Source organism: Falco naumanni, chromosome 2 (assembly GCF_017639655.2).
Source record: "Falco naumanni isolate bFalNau1 chromosome 2, bFalNau1.pat, whole genome shotgun sequence".
NCBI lineage: Eukaryota > Metazoa > Chordata > Aves > Falconiformes > Falconidae > Falco > Falco naumanni.
Window position 1 is genome coordinate 58,958,765 of NC_054055.1, and position 22,436 is coordinate 58,981,200.

The following is a 22,436-nucleotide window of genomic DNA, read 5'->3' on the forward strand; positions in this document are numbered from 1 at the left end:
GATACTTTGATGATTGCTTACTGAGTTTCTCTAGGAGGGTGATTAAAACTTTGTGTGTATATCACAAATAAAAACACTAGCAACCTGCTTATGATTGAAATTGTGACTAGAATGCAACTGTGTAAAAAGTGTGCTGACACCATGTAGGATCTTTGTAGGAACCATTGTAGTCGGTAGTAGATGTTATAATGTATCCCACAAATGAATGACCGAACAGTGTTTTATGGAAAACTCCCTCTTCTTATTATTTGACTGTTATAGTGCATTTCTGGTCATAATCTAAGAAAGCAGGCACATAACTTGAAGTCTGTATTTAATCTTTGAAGGCGGGGAAAAAAGTTCAACTTGTAAGCAAGTAAATTCCACTGTCTTTATCCTCCTTTTCTCACTTTGTTAAATAATGCCAGAAAGGCTGAAGTGTGTAATCAAGCAACAGAGTGATGAGCTTCTCATTCTATTCTAGCTACATTTTGTTAGGGATGTGTCCTGCCTGCTGCTCTTACATATAGGAATGATAAGAGTATAAAGAGATCCTCATAATTCTGACATCTTTGCATGACTTCATATAAAGAGCTGGGTAAATTTATGCTTTAGATAAAGAAGAGAGAGAGGATTTGGGGATGTTGCAGTCTTTCTCTGCATCAGGGGAAGACTGCTGGTAAAATTTTCCTTGCCTTGCAGGGCGGCATTGTTTTTGGAATTAGTTGTGACAGTTACAGTTCACATCCTTTTGCCAGGAGTTTGTTAGGCACAATCTGGTCTACCTTGGATTCTGTTAGAGAGGGTGGTGGTTAATGGCAATGTATAGTTCATTAAAACATTACGAAGAATTTATGTCTCTTTGGTCATGTTCTTTACATTTTTCCCAGTTTTGTTGGTTTTGAGAGAACATTTTTTTAGTGACTCTCCATGTTCTTGTGTACACAGAAGAAAATTAATTTATAGTTTTCTGCATAACCCACCAGAAGTTCAAAAACATTTCCTTGCTGTAGTATATTATTGCCCATCAATTTCTAAATGAAATTCGTGATAGAGTATCCTTGGAGTCCTTTTTGTAATTTGTTTTTAAGATGGGATCTTTGCTGTTTTGTGGTGTCTTCTCCCTGCGATTCCTAGTGGTGTTTAAAGTCCCAAACCTCAAACTTGCTTAATTGTACAGGTTTCCACATACTCGGTAAGAAAACTTTCACAATTCCATCATTAAGGACTTTCAAGACTCCTTTTGAAATGTAACTTAAGCAGTTTGACAATCCCCTATAATAGCAGACTCATTCTTTCCAACGCTTAAATTTACTAATCTTAAATTAAGAATACTTGTTTAGATATTCTTTGATTCTTCTAGCCTGACTGTGTATTGTCTCTAATTAGTATTTCAGCTTGAGGCTGGAGAGTAGTAATTTTCTCTGATTCTTCCCCAGACTTACCCATCTGATCTGTCACTTCTCCCAGGTCTCAAGCTTTACTTTCTGTTCAGCTAACAGTTATGCAACTAACATCTCGTGCTTGCTCCCTTTTATTAAGAGCCAAACATAGAAACTCAAATGAAGCTTGTCCACATTTAACTTCACAACCAGGAGAGTCTCCAGATGTCCCTGTATTGTTTCAGCCTTTTTTCCTTTTACATCTCCTAACTGTGAACAGTGACTAATAGGTTTACTCGCCCTGTTTCTGCTGAATGCTCCACAGTTGGAAGAACTTTCCCAGATAATGGGCATCTGATCTGTAAGTGGTGCTCCTAAGGTCTTTGTCAGTGTGCGTTATAGACACAGCTACCTGTCAGCATCATCAGAATTTGTGTACTAAATTGCACAATTTCCTGTGTCAGTTTTAACGTTTCAGCCATCTCTAATAGATCACTGTACCTTTTCTACATACATACATTTACATTTTAGATACAGACTTCAGAATATACTTGTGTAAACCGAACTAAAGCATGTCAAATAATTTGCACTGCCTGCTGATTTCTCCCCTCCTTCCCTTTGGTGTATCTATCAGATATCTTCCTGTGTGTTTTGTAAATTATTTTGCAGTAATTGAGAGTTGTATTATTTGGTCACATTTTGAGGAAGGCTGTCTTTTTGGGCAACTCTTTGGGAATATACCTTTTCTGTTAAAAAGTATAAATAGCACCTTACAGGAAGTTTGTATTTTATTTGATGTTTGTGTTAAGTGTTGCTGCAATACAGCATGAGATTGGAAAGCAAAAAAATGGTGAATCAGCTCCATTGTGTCTCTTGTATGCCACACAAATCTGTTGCAGATGTTTTCACTCCTTGCAAGTAATTCAGCTAGAATGATTTGATCTTTGCTGTTGTTAATATCCTCTTTGTTGTATCTCCTTTTCTGCGATCTTTCAGGGGCTAGGTGGTAAGTATGAGACATGAGACTGGGTAATTGCATAGCAAAACTAGTTACTCTTACTTTCCACAAGAAAATGTAGAGATGTCTGCCCTAGCAGCTACAGGAGAACTTCTGTACCTTGTTGTTTGGGGCACTTTTTGGAGTGGTTTTCAGGCAGACAGCACTGTTAAGATTGTTGAGACAGACCAGATGTTGAATATCTGATTCTTTATAGCTGCTCATGCTGCAGTGTGCTTTGTGTTACCTAGTTGTCACCAGCCTAATCAAGGGCAGCCGTAGTCCAAAATATCCAAACAAGAGCTTTGAAATAAATAAGAAGTTTTTGACCCCTTAGATTAATGGCCTTTTCTAACTTCCAAATCGTGTCAGAATCTCATTATTGCACTGCCATCAGAAATTCTGACTTTCACCAGAAAAGTCTCTTCAGCTTTGCCTTGGCAGATCAGAAACATTCCTCTTTGACTTTATAGGAAGAGTGTGTATGGTCTGTAAATAAAGACTATCTGTTAATATATGGGTATGGTGTGGCTAAGCTCCTTACATGTGAATCAATTAGTGACAGCAAAGGGAAAATATCACATTCTAGAAGTTTTGAGTCCCTTGAAATGAGAAGCATCCCTTGTTGGCTTGAGAAGAACTGAGAGAAGTAGAATGAGCGGTGTAGAGAGAGCACTTACCCTGAATACAGTTTGTGTGTTTGTCTCAGGTCTATTCCCAGCCTTCTGCCTCCCTCATGAGTTCTGCAATTTAAATAACAAATAAGGGCTGCCTTCCTCAAAATGTGACCAAATTTGCTTAGAGTAATCCAATTTAAAAAATTGTTGAGTAGCAGTGTGTTTTTCTCCTCATGTGACAGTTTGAATATTGTTGTCAGAACTTTTTGAGGGTAAAGGTTGATTTTGTAGAATACTCTGTTGATGCGTTTGTAAGAGATTTATTGAAAACAAATGGTGTTTCTGTATGATTTTATTTTACAGTTAATTGGAGTGAGAGTATTTTAGTTCTTTTAAAGTAACTTGATTCTAAGGCATAAGGTGAATGTAAATAGGCTTCCATACACCATAAAATAACAGCCAGTGTTAAGATTTTTGTTCATTGCTTTCATTCTTTTCATGAGATTTTACTGACCTCTGGAAAGTGATATATTCCAGAACGTTGAATTTGTACAAAACCGGCTGTGCCTAGTGTAAAAGCCAGAGGAAGTATCGTTACATGTTTCTTTATACCTCCCTTTTCATCAGTTTGTCCACTCATGAAGGTATAAAAAGCATGACTGGGAAATGTCTAGATGTAGAAATCCTGTTGGTGATTGTCTAGAGCTCCACTGCTTATAAAGTGCTGGTTCTAACAGTCGCTTAATGGTATCTGTATTCTGTTGCACATGATTAGGCAGCACCTGCTACGTGTTTGCTCAGTGAAGGAGGGAAGTGTTGGAAAATATTGCAGCTGCACTATATAAACAGTAGCAGCAAAATACAAATAGCGAAGTGATGAGCTGAGTCTGTACTGCCAGCTAAAATCACACAGAGGCGGTGACTTTGGTATCCATAGCAGACCCATGGGATGGCAAGCAGTAGTTTTGCTGTCTCCGTGTTGTGTAGCTGCCTGGAGGATGAATTGTAATAGATGGGCAGGAATATGGGAGCAGTGAAAGGGGCTGTCAGGAGTCAGAGGAGTAGATTTCTACAAAGTCTGAATGGTGAGGTTTCAAAGTGAAGTCTCAAGTGACTGTTTTCTGCTGTTTGCCGAGACTCTTCATATTTCTTAATACTGGAATCTTGTTTTACTGTGACACTTTGCTTCAGTCATTTTAAATAGGCTAACGAACAGTGTCAGATGGTAAAGACTTTCAATTGCTGCTAACCTGGACTGAATCTGAACTACTGACCTAAAGGTGAAAGGTCTCTTATCCCATTACCAATCCCCTAAGCCCACCAGAATCCATTCTGCACACAGTTTATACCAGCTGTTCATGGCCATTTTTAGAACCGAAAGAAAAGGTGATTTTGCTGCCAAACAACACTTCTTCACACAAGAGGGTCAGCCGACAACAGTTAACCAGATTTTTGCCACATTCTTGCCTCCTAATGCAACTTCCATTATGTAGCTACTGGTTGTCTGCTTTTCGGGCTTCCCAAAAGAACTACAGAAAAGCATTGCTAATTGTTGTTGACAGAAGAGAAGACATTGTTTGTGTAAGTCATTGAATCTGAAAGATGCTATTAACAGTGCTGCTAGGACATGGAGTGATATCTGAGAGACAACATTGCCACATAGCTAGCATAAGATACTATTCAAAAAGTAGAGAAAAAGGAGGCTCCCCTCCATTTTTAATAAACAGAGAAACAAAAGATCATTCCTTGAAGGGTACATTAGTTCCTTTCCTTTGGTGAATTTGATGTAAAAGCAAACCCAAGAATGGCTGTGGTGTGACCAGAGCCACCTTGAACAAAGTACTCTGAGAGAGCTCAAATAGAGCGGCTATATATAGTGAAAGCAGGAATTGCATCTTTAGGAAAGAAAGTGTAGGTTTTGTTGGTGCAGGTTTCTTTATTTTCTTACATGAAGTACATAGCAGAAAGGAAATATTGTAGAATTACTTGTGAGATTTTTTTTAAGTGCAGGATGTTATTTGAAAAAGTTATGCTGAGATTGTGAGCTAATTTGTTTATATCAAGTGTGTGCTGTTTGTTTAAAACACACCAGATTCAGTATTCATAGGCTGTGTAAGTGATTTCTTACCTGTGTCTGTCCAGTACAATACAGAAACAAGTCCTTGCAAAGAAATATTGAGAACTGAATCAATGATTGTTGGAAGATAACTTCATATGAGGAAGTAGATTATTTTTTCTAAGTTATTTTATACTATGATTAAAAACTAGTTGGTACCAAGTGTCTGTGCATTAGTTTTTACTTGTGCAACATCTTACTTAGGAAACAATAAAAGAAGTTTACCCGAGCAACTTAGTTGATGGAAGTTTTTGTAGTTCTGGTTGCACGTAGTTCTTTGATCACAAACCAATAGATCAGAAAATATACTATGTCTATACAAAAAGACAGCATAGGAGATTGCCTGTTACGTATTCCTGTGTGCTTTCCGGTCATGCTGTACACTAATCCAACCATGGTCTGTTCTCTAGCAGCCTTTCTGAAAAGCTGTTTTTTAGTATGTGCTCCCAAAGCCCATACATATGTGAACTATTTTGTAGAAAGAAGATGTGACCCCAGAGGAAGTGCTCCTGCTCATAGTAGTCAGGAAGCTGGCATGCCCGAGGAGCAGAACATGTGTACACCTCTGTTGCTGTTCAGTTCTCTGAAATAGAAACCAGGCTTACTGAAATACAGGTGGTTGAGAAGCGTCCATAAGCTGGTGGGTTTGGGTCAGTTGATACTGGATTTGGCTGTGGCAGAAGAGCCTGTGGGATTCCAGGTGAATCATGTTTCCTGGAAACTGAGGTGTATGTTGAAAGTTAGTTTTGAGATTATTTATCTGAATGTAAAGGAGCATATGGCACCAACTAGGGACTTACAGTAGTAGCAGTGACATAGGCTGTAGTTTTAGGTCTACTGAAATTTAGATTTTTTTGGCTGCTATGGTCTGCTTGAATGCTCCAACTGGTGTGTGAGTAACTTGATGCCTTGTGCACACAGGGGCAAGAGAGCAATCCATGAGAGTATCTAGAAGTGTTTGCTATTAGATGTGGGTACCTTGATGGTCTTGAGAAAAATGTGCCATGAAATTATTCCCCTGAATGTAAGGGGAGCAGTCATTGCTAATTTAACTCTTAGCTCCAACTGTTCATAAAAACTGCATGGCTCTTTTCGTAGCTGTGGATGAACCCCAGTATGATAAAGTTTTAAGACTACCAACAGTCAGAAAACAGGAGGAGAATTAGCAGCCTCTCTGTACTGTTCTGGGGATAGATGCTAACGGGACTGCGATGCTTGCAGGTTCCCCTAGCTCTCTTGCACCTGATTCACCATCTATAAACTGGGACATTGTTATCTTCTTATAGGCTTTGCCACTAGTGTCTCTTGCTGTATAAACTGGAAGAGGTTAGGGAAGCAAAAACACTTACAGTGCTCACGGGGAATGTGATTGCTGTGAGATGTCTGAAGAGCAGATCCAGTATGAAGGGGAAACACTTTCCTTTCACCCTATATGGATATTATAGGCCATAATAGGTATGACTTTGTGGACTTGAAAGCACAAATACAAGTGGCATTTTTTAGAGAAAGGCGCGTGTGTACCACAGAAAGCAAGGAGTAAGACTTTTGAAGGAGGTATGTACCGTATTATAAGTGTATTGAAATGATGACTTGTTATAAATTGTTGATCACCAGACTTGGTGTAAGTAGAGGAACTGGTAGTAAACATGATACTTTGGGCAGCTAACTAGTTGAGTGTTATCACTGATCAATTTTTCTGCTTGTCCTGTTGAGAATAAGGTAGAGTTGCCTTGATGTAGCTATGATCTGTAGATCGCTTGCTGCAGACATGTCTGGTTTTGTCCATTGTGTTAAGAATAGTGATAATGTGTGAATTTACCAACTATCGTATAACCATACCACCATTGGCTCTTACCGTGTTGACTGGGGCCTCACTGACAAGATCTTCGATCAAGTAACTACAAAACAGAGCATGGCCCAAAGCTAAGAGTTGATAAATTGGATGTGGTTCAGCTCCGTTTGTGAGCATGCTCACATTCATCTCTTGAAAAATTCAGTCCTTGACTTATTGTCCATAAAGTGGCAAGTAAAGCCTAAAATTAATAGAAAAAAATACAACAGGCAGGCAAAACAAGACCGATGCCTGAAGTAGAAGGCTGAAAAGTAAAAGGGGAAAAGTATTTAAAGCCTAGGTTTTAATAGTGATTTAAAAATAGGTACAACAATTACCTTAGTCAAATAGCCGAGGCAGTTATTGTAGAGCTTTCCTAAGTAGGGAATGATGATGTCTGTGTTTTCTTTTTCTGGGATGTGAGGGAGAAGAGGGGTCTAATTTCTTCACTTCTCTTACCCTCATCCTTTGCTTTGTAAAAGATTAGAGCTTTAATTTCAGAACCTGCATGTATCTCTCAGTGGGTGGATTCTTGCACATCCAAAACCTCATTGCAGGGTGCTTGTTGAACCAGGATATGGCATTACTGCTTTGTTAGTGTCCTTTTGTACTGTATGCTTGAAGCACATTCTGTATAACGCTAAAAATACTGAACCACTCCTGCTCTCATCTTGCCTAAAGAAAACTGCAAATGCTAAAACAAGTGCAGTTTGAGCTGTGCACTTCACTGAAAGGTTTAAGTTACAGATAAGTGAACTAGGATTTCAAGGTTAAAATTCTTTTCTACCCCATTTTGGTCATCCGATGGTCTTAGTGTATACTAAAATGCATTTTAAATGTATTTGGTACCCCAAAATTAGCAATATGATTGGGACTGTCTACATTGTGCCTGAACAGCACTAGTTGAAGCACAGTCCTAAAAGAAAGCAGAATAACTTCTCCCCACCCCAAAAAAAACCCTCAAAAAATTTTCCTTGTCATATTTTCTGAATGCTGTTTTGTGTGCCAGACACAAAGGGAGTATTTTGAAGAAACAGAAGAAAATATTGACCAAGTCAAAGATCTGTATTGAAGAATGGATTAAATAAATGTTTGTGAGTCATAAGAACCAAACAACAAAAATATTTTTCTTTCCAGAAACATTCTGTCTTATTTTGATCATCAACAATAAAGCTGAAAACAACAATGAAGCTATTGAATCTGGAATGCCAATTGCTATCCAAGAAAAATGACTGTATAACTAAATAATGCAAATATCTTTGTAAAAAAAAAAACAACCAACAAAAAACCCCAAATACTTTATTTTAATTATCTGGAATGTTAGAATTCCAAATGTGTTCTAAAGAGTTAATTTTTTAAAACTTAAATTCTGAAATAAGAGAATAAGTTATGTTGTCCAAATAATGAATGTTTGATAAGTAACTTTCTATTACAATTTAGGGAGTTTTAATAGAAACTTCCAAGTCTTAATAAAAATTGAATTGCTTCTATTTAACACTGCAGGATAGATGCTGAGATGTTTCATAGAATCTCAAAATACTGTTATTAAGCTTGACATGCTGGAGAATATCATGTGTTGGGTAGAATCAAGATTGAATCCCAAAGGTACATCCTTAAACTGTATAATCAGATTCCCATTTCAGTGTCACTTTTATCCTTCAAAGAATAGGTGCTTGTTTCAGTGATGATTTGTCATTAAAATTATGTCAAAACGTCTTAAAATGTTGTTGAAACTCTAAACAAACTCACAGCACACACAGGGCTAATTATGGACGCCATCTGTTTATTTTTGCAAAGCTTTTTTCTTAAAGCCCAAAGCATCTTCTTGTTCTGATAAGCCACAAGATAATTATAATGACTAAATGTTTTGTGTAATACTAGTGTACTTGAAGGAAGAAAGGCAAGTGATTTGGTCATTGACCTGTTCCTGTGTCACGGAAGTACATAATAAGACATTTCATGGTAGAAGAAATCGGTGTGAAGTGCATTTTCTTAAAGTATTTTGGCCCTTGGAAGCCAAACATTTTATAATAAAAATGGCAGTTCTGTCATAACTTCTGTTGGGAAAGTCTTACAGCTGTGTCTGTGTGAAGAACATGCTTTTAGTGTGCCTCTCTTTTACTCGATCCGTATGGTGCGCCCTCCTATCTTTGGGTGTTTTCTTACTGTACTATGTCTAGTTAAAGGCTTTTTAAAGTTAATAAAGGCGTCCATTTATATCCCCATTTCAAGGAAAAAGTGCGTGTGTATGTGCATATGCGCGCACATGTGTGCATGCTTGTACGCACATGCCGGCTTAGTGTGAACGACGGGTATTCCCATGGCAGCATCATCCAAAGCCGTTAGCAGCAATTTGCTGAGAGCGCAGAGTGACTCTGCTGGTCCAGCCCAGCTATTGTGCATGCTAAGCACTAAACAGATAAGTCTGGAGGGGGGGTGAAAAATTGAAGGATCCATCTGCTCATTTCTGCTACACTGCGCTGATGCAAGATTACGCTAATCTGGTTGCTTGTCAGGACAGGTTAGTGAAAGCAGGCGAATGGGTGAGATTTAGGGTAGGGTAGTTCTATGGAAAATTGTAAGCAGCTCCTGTACGTGCCATGTTAAGTGTAGCAGAATGGGTTGATTATCAGCTACTTGGAGATTTTCAGTTAAAATATATTTATGGCTACAGTGTGAGTCTTTTCAAAACAAAATTGAACGGGAAAAGCTTCTGAACAAAGAAGAATGAACTCGTCATCACCAGATGTATTTGAATTTGTAAAATAAATTAAAAAAACCCACCACCCTGCAAAATCATAAACCCTCTTAGCTGTTGTCTATAGTTTTCCTTTTCTACGCTGCTCCTAGTTATTGCAATCTGCTATTTTTTTTGTTTGTTTTGGGGTTTCCCTGCAAAGAAGGTGGTTGCTGGAGTTCGTCAAGTAGCAAATTTTTTTTGGGAAAAAGACAGAGATGGGAACGTATTCTTTGTGTGCTCTTTGGCTGGTCTAAGTTCTTGTTTATCTGTGTTTGTTTATGGAGAGGGATTTTTTTTTTTTGGGGGTTGTTTTTGTTACCTACTGACTGACAGTTCTTGACCTTGCAGGTTGAACATCCCGTCACAGAATGCATTACTGGCCTGGACTTAGTCCAAGAAATGATCCGTGTTGCTAAGGGTTACCCTCTCAGGCACAAACAGGCTGATATTCCCATCAACGGCTGGGCAGTTGAATGTCGAGTTTATGCTGAGGTAAATGAGTGGTAACGGGGAGGAGGGTAGGTGGTTGAGTTGTGGAGTAGTAATACCCAGGTGTGGATAGATGCCAAGGGGAAGTCAAGGAATATCATATGAAAGTCAAAATTTGGAGTATATAACACAAACGGTTAATGTAGAGCTCTTGTAGAATTTTTATTTTTTAATTGAAAATAAAGCATGTATTTCAACTTAACTTTTCTCCAAAAATCAAAATTAAAAATGGTAAAAGAGATCACTAAGGGTTTTTTTTTTGAGGAGATTTGCTGTATGTTCTGTTCACATTTAATAATGCAGTGCTGGAGTTAACTTGCTACAGTTAACTAGAGTTTCCACGTTTCTTAACTTGTGTACTCGACTTAAAGACAATTGAAAGGCAATAGCTTACAGAATTGTTGTACTAAAATATTTTAAAAGGTTGTTGAGAAAGCAAGTTATAGGTCTTCTGAAACTACAGTTTATAGGACAAAATTTCAAAAGTGCGTTCCAGGACAAGAACTTTATAATTATGGTATGACTCCCTAGCTCACCTTAAAAAAGCTTCCTAAAATATAAAACCCATTTTCAAGTGTGTTTAAGACATTTCAAGGTAATGTCTTATTGCTGTCATTTTTGATACGTGAATAACCAAGATTTATTAATTAAGAAAATGACGCCTAGCTTTCTTAATTTTGTTTTGGGAACGTTTCAGGTAACTGTGCTCTTCCAAAATAATTCAGAACCTTGATGTTTTTTTCCTCACTTAACTATTGTGGCTTTTGTGACCCATGGCATCTTTATACTGTTTTTTTCTTTCTCGTGACAGCACATAATCTTGTGCTCTTGCTCTACTGATTACAAGTTATATGAACTATTTCGATAAAGAATATTTGCCCTGTGATTGGCATGGAAGCTATTCTGAATACGAGTATGCTTTACCCTGTGGTAACAGATGATTGGGCTTTTGTTTTGTTTTTGTTTTATTTTGTTGTTGTTCAACTTGGATTCCCTCACATTTGTAAGTAAGTAATGGATCCAACTACTATGCCATGAATTTGATTATTCTGTAGGCCATATATTATTTGCTGTCCTGTTAAGTTTGTGTTGGTATTGCATTATGGGGGAGATTTCCAAAGGTACAAGTCAGTTTGATTTCTTAAGATAATTTAATTTCTAACTGACCTTTTATCTCTGATTTTTTTTTTCCTTATGCTTTCTTCTGAGCTCCACCCTTCTGAATACTTTCCCATCCTTCTTCCAAGGCACAATGTAGCAAATAAAAATGTCATCTTTATATGTTTTGGTGGTATACTGTAGCTGTGTGCAGAGCACTTCTTTATTGCTTTTTGACTGCAATGCAAGAGAATTGATGTGCTTCCAGTTTTTTATTTGGATTTGTCAGGTTTATGTGGATGAAGAAATGTACTTCAACACCAGTAATTGTGGGGAAAAAACCAAAGTAATTCCAGCAGTGGTTTCTGTTAAACTTCAAGCTTTTAAATAGTATCTTCTCCATGTCTGTAAAAGCTTAATGCTTTCTCATGTTTTCTCAAATTTTTTTCAGGATCCCTACAAATCTTTTGGCTTGCCATCCATTGGTAAACTGTCTCAGTATCAGGAACCATTGCATGTGCCAAGTGTAAGTAACTTGGTTCTGGTTTTCATAGCTGCTGAGTGTCTCTTTTATAGACAGAGTCTGTAAGTACTCAGCAGCTTTGTAAATTAGACCTTTTTTCCAACTTTTTGCTGGGGGTGGGAGGCACAGAACATGGCACTACTTATTTATGCAACCTGAAAACCTGCTTAAAAATGTACAGTTCCAAACTGTTTAAAAATGTTCAGATTTGGTATAACAGGAAAACCATTATATGTTGAAACACTTTATTACATTAAGTAACTTTCAGCTTAAGTTTTTCAAACACAGCTTCAGTAAAAATACCATGGTGATTAGAAAGGACAGTAAAATTTTAAGTCAGTGCTTTAAGCATGGAGAACTGGGGACACCAGTGAGAACCTGCCGGTGCTTTCGGTTTAGCTTTGTAGATTTTAAAGAGGAAATTTGTTACAACGTTTCAGGATACAGTTGAGCTATATGAAATGGCTGTTTATCAGTGTTTTCTGCGATGTGTAAAGAACAACGACACTGCCTTTCTGTAAAATCAAGGTAGTCTAAGTCATAAGTGCACATATACATGACACTGTGTCAGTGGAATGATGAGACTTGTACTATCTGTGAATATGATTATTCAGTCTGATTGCTTGCACGGAAAATAGTGAAAGATTACAGGAGGAATCTTAAATGTGGAGATGTTATTGGATATATGATTTATTTTGCTTCTTAAATTGTTTTTGCCCGTGTATTTTCTAAAGGGACCTGACCCTTTCTGGTCTTCAAGGCTTCATGCTGTGTTCAAAGCCTGAAAGCAGAAAAAAACTGTGAAGATCTAAAAGGCATTATGTGATCTTAAAGAGATGAGGGAGAAAGGTATCATTGGATGTATCTAAACTTTTTTTTTAAATGCAACAAAGAGTATATTTAATAAGAATTTATAATGAATACTCCAGTGGTTGTTAGAAGTTTTCACCATGTTGTAATAGCTAACAGGATGTCAAACATTTTGCCCTTGCAAGTTTTTGCAATTTGCAATTTTCCAAACGTGAGACCTGTTGAAAGTACAAGTGATAATGGACAAACTATACCCCCTACAGTCTTTGTCCCACCAAATCTTTCTTCAATTAATGCTGCAGCAGGAGTTTTATGTAATAACATTTGCGCTTGTGAGCCATCCATACAAAGAAAAAACAATTAAAATGCCTTAAATGTTCTGCTTACTGCTGTTATTTGCTTGTGTGAATGTTGCATGTCAGCTAAATGGACCACGGAATAGATAAAGTGATTGGGTGCAGGAGAGTGCACACTAAGCTTTGTCTATCATTATTGCTGGGAGCAATCAAATTGATGCCAGCAGGACAGTAGACGCGTTGACAGCTGTAATTATGTATCTCCATGGTGATCACTTTTGGCCTGTCATGGAGGCCCATGAGTCCCCTCCCTTGCAAGCATTTAATCAGATTGGGCTGTCACTTGTCAGGTAGACAGGGAGGGCTGGGAGTTGTGCTTAGGGGGAGAGGTGAATTGAAAATGAAGGGTGGGAGATGCCTGATTGCTTCACATGGTCCATCGTGGTACCAAAGAAAGAAATTTTAATTACGCTGGAGGCTTCAGAGCAATGGCTTGAGGAGCTCATACGGACTGTCTAGGCTTTTCTCTTTCTGTTTACTTCTATTGTTGTATTAAAAATAGCTGTTCTATTTTTATGTAGACATGGTTTGGTGTCTTAATACGTATTTTCTGCCACTGTGAAACTAATTTCCCTCCTGAGAATGTCACGCAGCTAAGAACAAAATTAATAATGACTAAAAAAGTTCAGCATTACAGGCCCGTTGTGCCACAGTGCTTGTTTTCTGCATTTTAGATTTTAGAATTGTCAACAAGTTGGCTTAAAGAGTTAGTGGAGGCTTGTAGTGTGCCACAGTGAGTTAATCTTATGGGCAAATGCCAAATGCATTTTGATCCATTTCTTCTGTGTTTCAGGTTAGCTACGATTGTATACCCATGCCCATGTGCCAGCCATTCAACCTGGTGGAACTGGTATGCATGGCCATGTGAGGGTTTTCGCTGAGCCATAGATTGGAATATACTGGCTATTTTTGTGTCATGTAGCCTGTAATTTCCTTGGTACATGCTACTTGTAAATACCAAATTTTTTTCAACTTTGATAATGGAGCTTAAGATAGGTACCCACAAAACCCCATATTGTGATAGAGCGTTCATGTTCGATGCTCTTACACAAGATAGTAAATGTGCTGCCATATCTGAAGAGCTCCAGCATTGTTCTTTGCCAGTCAGAGTCATTAAAAGACCAGACTGCTGGTATGATCATACCAGAAACAGAAAGCTCTTGGACTCCGATATAGCAAAGAATGGAGAAATACTAGGACCTGTATGTGTTGGTGAGTGGAATTTGATGCGTTGATAGTTCATTGCAGGACTGGGAAATAGATTGTGCTTTCCCCCTGCCCCCACTTAAGCAATTTTTTATCTTTCAGTTTACTGTTGTCCTAGTGTAATAACACATAATGATAGTACAGCAGCCAGCAATGGAAGTGGTGTGGCTGTAATACCAACGAGCTGTAGGGTACGGTGGGATCTTGAACCTAGCTTGTCTTTGGTATTCTAAATAACAAATAAAAGAAAGGAAATATGTTAAGCAGAAATAAATGCTGGAAGTCTAGTAAGTATTGCTATTGTTTATCAAGTTGAGCACATTATAGTGAGTGTCTGTTGAATTAGGGTTTCTTTTTCATCCAATATTTATTAAGTTCTGTCACACCATATAGTTTATAAAATCACCTACTGTTACTAGGCTCTGAAAATATAAGCACCACAGGGAGAATTGAAGATGGTAAATGTATTTCTTCTCTGCTGTCAGTTTTTTAGTCTTCTTGAGTTTATTTTATGAAAATTAAACTTCTACAGCGGCTTCAGATTTTGTTTTTAAAAAGGAAATTATGCAGTTATTGAAGAATTTCAAATTCTTACTGTAGCTTTTTCATTTTTTAGGATGTTGTACTAAGGAAAAAAATGTAAATTATATAGTGGTATGTATATGTGTTGTATACGAACAGAAACATAGAGCAGGCAGAGCATGTAGCTGTAGCCTCAGAAGCCTTACATTAACTTTAAGGTCCAACTAACCTACTTACTGGGGTATGAATTATGCACTTAACATATTTTTTTTTTTCTTTGTCAAAATATGATGTACATGTATAAATACTTACATGCGCATGTACGCGTAGTACCCTTGAACACCTGTAAGTAATCCCTTTATAAGTGCTACTTCGGAGACAAAAGTCACAGTACAACTCAGCTGCATGTATGTGGTGTATGTATGTCATACTTCACGTCTTCATATATGCATTTTTTTGAGCATTACAAAAAGTATCATGGGCAAGGGATTTATCTGGGACTGAGCAGCTAGATTAATTCTTCTTCATTTGAATGGGACTTTAAACATAGACATCCTGGGAGAAAAGATGGTTTAGCAGTTACAAGAAAGTGGAGCTGGGAAATACGCTGCATGTTTTTTCTGTAATCATGACATGTCTGAACTACCTTTTCATCAGTAGCTAATGTTACATGTGCCTGCTATGGGTAGTGGGGGGCCTAGTTAAGCATGGGTAAAGCACATTGGGATAAGATGTGATAAAAATGCTACAGAGGGTGCTACTGCCTTCATATATGAATAAATATGCTATACAAATAAAAATATAGAAGAAATGATGCATAAATATGTAAGTGTAAATACATAAATACATAAATACAAATACGTGAATAAGTACTTTTTAAAAAAATAAAAATAATATGTCATAAAAACTAGTCAGTGTTTCTTACTGAAGAAAGTGAGTACAGCTGCTAGGGTATCTTTTTATGTCATTTGGATAATAAAGTCATCATCATGCCCTCATGTGGATTCTGTAGACAAGAGGTTCTACATGTGGTCCCTTGATAATTGCCTAAATTAAAATATTAAAGGCCTAACAGCCGTTGCGTTGACCTTTTCCTGCCTTGCTGCAGACAGATGAGCTGCTGTTTATTACAAAGGTTCCTTCCCACAGGTGAAGATTTAAGTGAGATTCCAGGACCCTCTTTCTCACCCCCCTTTTCAATGCAGTATATCAGAGCCCTGCTGCTTCAAGAGCTTTGATTAGAGCCCTCCATCCTTATGATCCCCAGAATGCGTTTATCACTCTTGAGTTATTTTGATTAGTTTTTAAAAAATATTTCAGATTCCAGTGTTCAAAAGCAGCAATTTAATAAATATTTATTCCCCAGAAATTGCTCATTTGAAAAGTTTTATATGGCTAACCTCATTGCTACAGTGATGAAATCAAACTGAGAGATGAAAACAAGAATCAGCAATATACTAACTAACTTGTTGGCTGGTTAACAGCAATCAGCTTCTTCAAAAGAAATTTTTGAACTTGTGTTATTTTTTTCCATGAATATTGCAGAATCAGAGCTTTAATTGGGGCTGTGTCCTTACAAAGCAAAGCCATGGAAAAAGCTGTGTAAACATTAAAGCCTCAGGGGAACAGCAGCAACAGAAAAAAGAAATGTTTTACAGTTGAGAGGGTGAGGCAGAGAAGGAAAATGTTACAGACATGAAAACCACAGGATCAGTATTCCTATGGAGCTGATAAGCAGAGCTCCAAAGTTCATGCTGAATGCTCCCTACTTGTATTCCTACTGGAACCCTCGGAAGGGCTGTAGGAGAACATGGGGGATGTGATTACATATAGATGCAGAAAGGATGTGATTATAAGGGGCATCCTTCATGGCAGGGATCAGTCAGAAAAATAATTACAACTGTATTTTATTACAAGGATTAAATCTGAATAGAGTATGTTCAGAGTTGAAGTTTAGAGTGTGTAACAACCTGAATTGTTAGATCAAATCTCATGTGTTTGCTGTGCATTCTAGGAGAACAAAATAATTTTGACTATCCAATGAAGATTGCAGTCGTGCTTCTTTTAAAGGAGAGGATAACTTGCAAGTGTTTTTCCTGGTGGGGGAAAAAGCAAGCTCCCCTTCACGCCTCCCAGCTTCTCTGAAAACAAATCTTCAAGGGGAAAAAGTATACGCAATAAGCTTCATGGGTGTTAGTTTTAAGCCTGCGGGGTAGATTTGATCCTCATGTTGAAAGTTGTTTTTTTTTCTTTCCAATGTATAATTATTTTTACTTCTTATTTTTTAAAGGTACGTGTTGACAGTGGCATACAACAAGGAAGTGATATTAGCATTTATTATGATCCTATGATCTCAAAAGTGAGTTAATGATTTATTCTCGCCCCCCCCCCCCCCCCCCCCCCAAGTATTCTAAAGGTATGAAACACTAATTCTATACATGATCTCCTAAAGGAGGGAAAGTACATTAAAGGATTGGCAAATCAGTGTTTTAAAGGTGCTAGGCATAACATGCCTCAAAGGAATATGAAAAAGGTGAAGGAAGATGTGGAATAGAGGAAATTCAGTGTCACTTCTAAACAAAAAATAATTGGTAATTAGTTGTCCTGCCATTTCTGATTATTAAAAGGATTCTGATTTAAACAGTAGCCATTACTTTCAGACTTAGGTGCTGTCAGTTTATCTCTTTTTAATGTAACCTAGCCAGAACAAAAATTTCAATAATTCTGTCTTCTAAAAAGAAGCAATGGAAGAAACTGTTGATAATGTCTCTTAGTATTAGTTCTTATTCATCAGTAACATACGGTAAAATTAAAATATGACATTACAGTCAGAGTTCAGTTGTCGAAAAAAATTCACACAGATCTTAAAAGTTGGTTGGGCATTAGGAGTCAGGAGATACCTACCCTCTCCTGTAATTTTCTGCGTACCTAAAGAAGAAGAGAAAGCTTGTTTAGATGCTTTAAATTTTATGAAGGAAAAGTGATTGGCCTTCTTTCATTGAATGGGTTAAGAGATCTTAGTTTTCAGAGAGCCTCAAGCACAGATACAGAAATGTGTGGGAAATACTTTTGTGACTGCAGAAGTTCTACAAACCATTTTAATTTAAAATGCTAATTTAAATCCTAAAGACAAATATTATCTCATTTGTATGTAACTTAAATACCTTTTTTTTTCTTCTTCAGCTTATTACCTATGGCTCTAATAGAGCTGAAGCACTGAAAAGAATGGAAGAGGCTTTGGACAATTACGTAATTCGAGGTAACTACAGAAATTTGGGTTCCCAGTGTGATAGACTGCCATCTATTTCAAGAAAACAGCTTGAAAATGTAGTAATTAGCAAATTGAGTAAAGTTCCTGCTTCTTAAGTGCAAATTAAAACAGGAAAAACTTGTGTTAATTAAGCTGAGAAGATACATCAAATCTAAAGAGGCTTCATTTTTTCTTCCGTTGTTTTTGCTTGAATGTTATGAGAATAAATATTTAAATAATTTCCTTAAACTCATAAAGAGTTTTCACAGAATGGTAGCATTTAATTTGTTTATTATGTTGTAGAGGGGGGAAAAAAAAGCCACTGCACTGTAAAAAATTTAAAGTACTTGCCATTTTATAGCAGTTTAGTACATTGATTGTGGTTAGATAACATCATGATGCAGTATTTGATTGTATACGTATTTTTTTTCTTTCTTTCAAGGTAATTGTTTAGGTGTGAGGCAAATACAGATGTAGGCTAATGATCAGAATGTGTTTCAGCTTTTGCTAACCGACTGCCTAGGAGAAGCAGTCTTTTCAGCCTTTCCAAACAGCAGGGGTGAATCAGCCATGACCACTTTAACTCCTTTTAAGTTTTAGAGAGGGAAGTCATGGTTTGTGTGGGAGAAATGTTTATATTTCCTCTGTGTCTTATGAAAAATAGGAAGGACAACTCAGGATAGGAGGGGGGAAAATTGGATTTCTTATCCATTGTTTTCATGGAGGCGATTAGAGAAGGGAACTGTAATGTGGCAAAAATCTTTGTTTTACCCCTTAACTGTGTGAGTCTTTGGTAGAGGGTTTTTTTTTTCATTACTAGGTAATACACTTGAAGAACCAGAATAGGTGGGAAAGCAACTGTTGAAGGATTTGCTGTCTTTGTTCCTTGTTTTGGTTGCTGGACAGGTTGTTCCATGGTTTCAGATGGGAGGAAGACTTGGAACGCTTATTTAATTCCTCCCCTGAATGGCTGGGAGGAGGAGCAGGAGAGAACTCATACAGTAGACAATCAAGAGTGTTTCTGTAAAACTTGGTTTAGCTTTAATTCTGTCTGCTGAATACTACAGATGCTGTGTCAGACTCAGAGATTTATCTGTCTAAGGGAGAACAAGCATCCCTCTACCACAGTGTAGCTAGATAGGTGGTAGGATTTGCCATTGTAAATGAACCACTAACTTTAAAGTGGATTTATGCTGGTGCAACTTGAGCCATTAGACAATTTCAGTACAATGTGCTGATGTAAACCCCTGCTGTATAACAGCTGAGTAAATTTATGAGAGAAAAATGTATACCGCTATAGCTAGACTGATGTGAGATGGAATTTGTTGATGGGTTTTGTTGTTGTTTTTAATGGAGGCAGGCTCTGGATTCAGTCAGTTGAATTAACAGCAAATTATGTTAGAAGAATTATATTTAATGAGAATATTGGAATTGTGTTGGACATAGTCTTTTGCTCTGTGCTGCAATGTGGAGTGGAACCTGATTGTTCTTAGGTGTTGTACACAGATGCATATGTACCTAATAACAGTTCCACAGACACATAAAGACCTGCAAAGGATATGACACCTTATATCTGAAAAATACTAATTTGCATTCTTCATGTTTTTTGCAGTCTTTTATTAGTATGCATGTATACCTTTAAGTGTTCATACCTGAAATCTCTGTAGTATTTCTACCTGTGAAAAATCTCTTTATTAAAAACAATGAGAGAGGTAATATATGAACTACAGGAGGCAGTGCATTTTTTTTGTTTGCTTTTTAAAGTATTACAAAGGACAAATTTTAATTTACCACAAGTTTTACAAGTTGATGAATTTCCAGAACACATATTCAGTTGTGGTAGCCAGTGGTTCCATTTGAAAACCAACAGGATTTCTGTGTGGTTTTAAAAAAAATGGTATTTTCTTCTCAGGGTTTATTTAAAATAGAACTTCATGGATATTAAAATATCTCTTCTCTTGCCTAGTGTGAATGATTCTTGATAGGGCAGTTTGTAGAAACTGTAGAAACAGTTTCTACAAACTGCCCTGTCTGTAATGATCTGGACTGCACTGACGTGCATATCTCCTTGTTCAGAGCAGTTGTCTCTAATAAGTTCAAGTAGGCTTAACAGGTGATGGAGAAGTAGTAATATATTTGTATTTAAATGGACAAAAATAATAAAACATCAGATCAGTAAAAGCAATTGCATGCATTTATTTCTAAAATGATTGTGTATACTTTCCCTTTAAAATGTTGGCTGCTATGTAAAACAACAGTAAACCACCTTGATCATATGCAGAAGTGCCTCATGTGAAGTCTTCTCCATAGTTGTTAGTAGTAAAAGACACAGAATATTTTTTTACGTAGTTTTGAAGTTACTTGGTTTTATATTTGAATAGAGAGCCTCTACATAACTCTTTAGAGATCACCGTCTCCCTGAATAGTGCACTCCATATTCCTCTTCCTGAACACAGCCTCCCCCACCCACAATGGAAGCAGCTTTTATGTTTGCTTTGTGTTTGAGATGGTGTTTTTTTTCCTGTAAGTAGCAAGTCTTTTCTAAGCTACAAAGCATTTTGGCTAAGCAATACTGGCTGAAGTCAGTGTGAATTGTACTGGTAATATACACTGTGAGAAATTAAATTTAAACTCCCAAGAATTGCAACATTTCTGTAAATAAAAATGCTCATTCAGTCACATAGGGTGGGAATGGGATGGGGTGACTGGGTAACAGGTCGAGGACCATCTAATGGGTAGCTTTGGGACTGCTAATGGAAGATGGAGTCTTTCCCATCACTTCTGTGTCACCAGTTCAAAGCAAGTAGAAGTTGGTAAGGACTTTCAGTCACTAATATTTTGATGGTTGCTTGCTGACCTGCATGAAATCAGTGGTCTTTATCTAGTTCGTAGAAGACAGATGTCCTCTTGGAAACAAATGCCACCATATAATGTCATTCATGGCAGTCCCAGCTGAGAATCCAGGGACTGAAGGGGCACACTCACCCTCCAGGAGGTGACTCGTCCAGTCTGGGCTGAGGCATGCTGACAGTCAGAAGTGCAAATACTTTTTCTGCTGCTCCTTGTCTACTTGCTGTATGAGCAGACGTTCCGTTTCTACTGCTGTGGCTTTAGGATATCCAGGAATTACCCCATTCCCTTTTAGCTCCATTCCGCTTACAGGGAACAAGTCCCCAGACTACAGTCTTTACTGACTTGTTTTCTAGGACTAAATAATACCTGGCCTTGAATCCATGATTCAGCTGTCCTTCCCAGTTAAATCTGCCTGACAACATCACAAAGGAAATTAAATGAATTAAATTAAAAAAAAAAATATCAAATAAAGCAGACTTAGGCAAAACTTGAATAAATCATATTTTAAGCAACCAAGACTGCATCATATAGTGACTGTAATAGCAGTATCTTGATTATAAATGCTGAATAAATCAAATTGTGATATTTGCAACAATGCTGTGTTCTGAAAAGGCCTGTGTACCTTACTGTTTTTTTACAAGCTGACAGCTTGCACACACTGAAATAAAAAATTCTGCAGTCTGCTTGGTAGATGCTAACAACGTGACTAACTTAAGATACATTCAGTGTAGTTGTGGGAATGTAATCTGCATCTTATTTCCTGTGTAATATGTCCATTGTTAGTGGGAGAAGGTGAAAGTCTAGGATAGCACTTCTTTGAGTGGTGCATTGGATTAAATGATCTCTTGTGGTCCTTCACAGTCTAAATTACTCTGATAGGAGCAGACTTCTCCATTGAGAACTGATCTGAACTCAAAATCTCAGTTGAGGCTTCTGAATAAGGAAGGATCTAATTCAGTAACATTTTTATCTCTGGGGCTTTCATTACAGTTTTGAGGGTGATTAAAGGTCAGGATCTAACCCAGATTTGTCTCAAGCAGATATACTTTCAGTACTATCCAGTAGTTACTGGAGAATTTGTGAATACTGGAAAGTTGAAGATGTCAGTCGTGTAGAGGCACTGGTGCTTATTGGGATGAGGCATGAATTGTTTTCTTTGAACACGTATTGTCATTAATGGTTCATCTTTCATTTGTTTTATGCCACTTTTCAGAAATTTAAGGTTTTATTTTTTCTGTTTAATTTGAACAACAGAAATAGTGTATTGAAAGAATACCTTCCAATGAGTCTACTCTATGTGTAAACATAGTGTGGTGTGATTTCCCTCTTCTCAGTTTTTCTAAGATTTTAGCATGTGTTTGTCATGTAATTTATGAGGCTGGATAATCTGTTCATTTAAAGGCCTATATAAAACTCAGTGTGAAGTTCTCGAAAGTTTATGTATGAAAATTCTCTTTACCAATTTAAGTAAAATAAATGGACATTATTTATGTGGCAAGTAGAACCGATTATCAGTTCAGCAGAGGTCTGATTGGGCAGGTAGCTCATATCCTTGAGTGCATCTGTAATCTTTCCTTTGATGTCTGTTAGCTTTTTATATTCCCAGCTGATTTAAATATAAACCAGTAACATGAAGTTAATAGTCTTTGTGTAAAGTCAGCTGTTCT

At 37.3% G+C, this 22,436-nt stretch overlaps 1 protein-coding gene across 1 annotated transcript in view; it reads left to right on the forward strand.

Moving 5' to 3' along the window:
- Nucleotides 1-22,436, forward strand: part of PCCA (propionyl-CoA carboxylase subunit alpha) — a 287,945-nt gene that overhangs the window by 113,683 nt on the left and 151,826 nt on the right. Inside the window, exons 14-17 of the mRNA XM_040584163.1 lie at nt 10,011-10,154; nt 11,701-11,775; nt 16,957-17,025; nt 17,850-17,925. Of these exons, the coding sequence (XP_040440097.1) occupies nt 10,011-10,154; nt 11,701-11,775; nt 16,957-17,025; nt 17,850-17,925 (364 nt within the window). The remainder of the gene's footprint in view (nt 1-10,010; nt 10,155-11,700; nt 11,776-16,956; nt 17,026-17,849; nt 17,926-22,436) is intronic.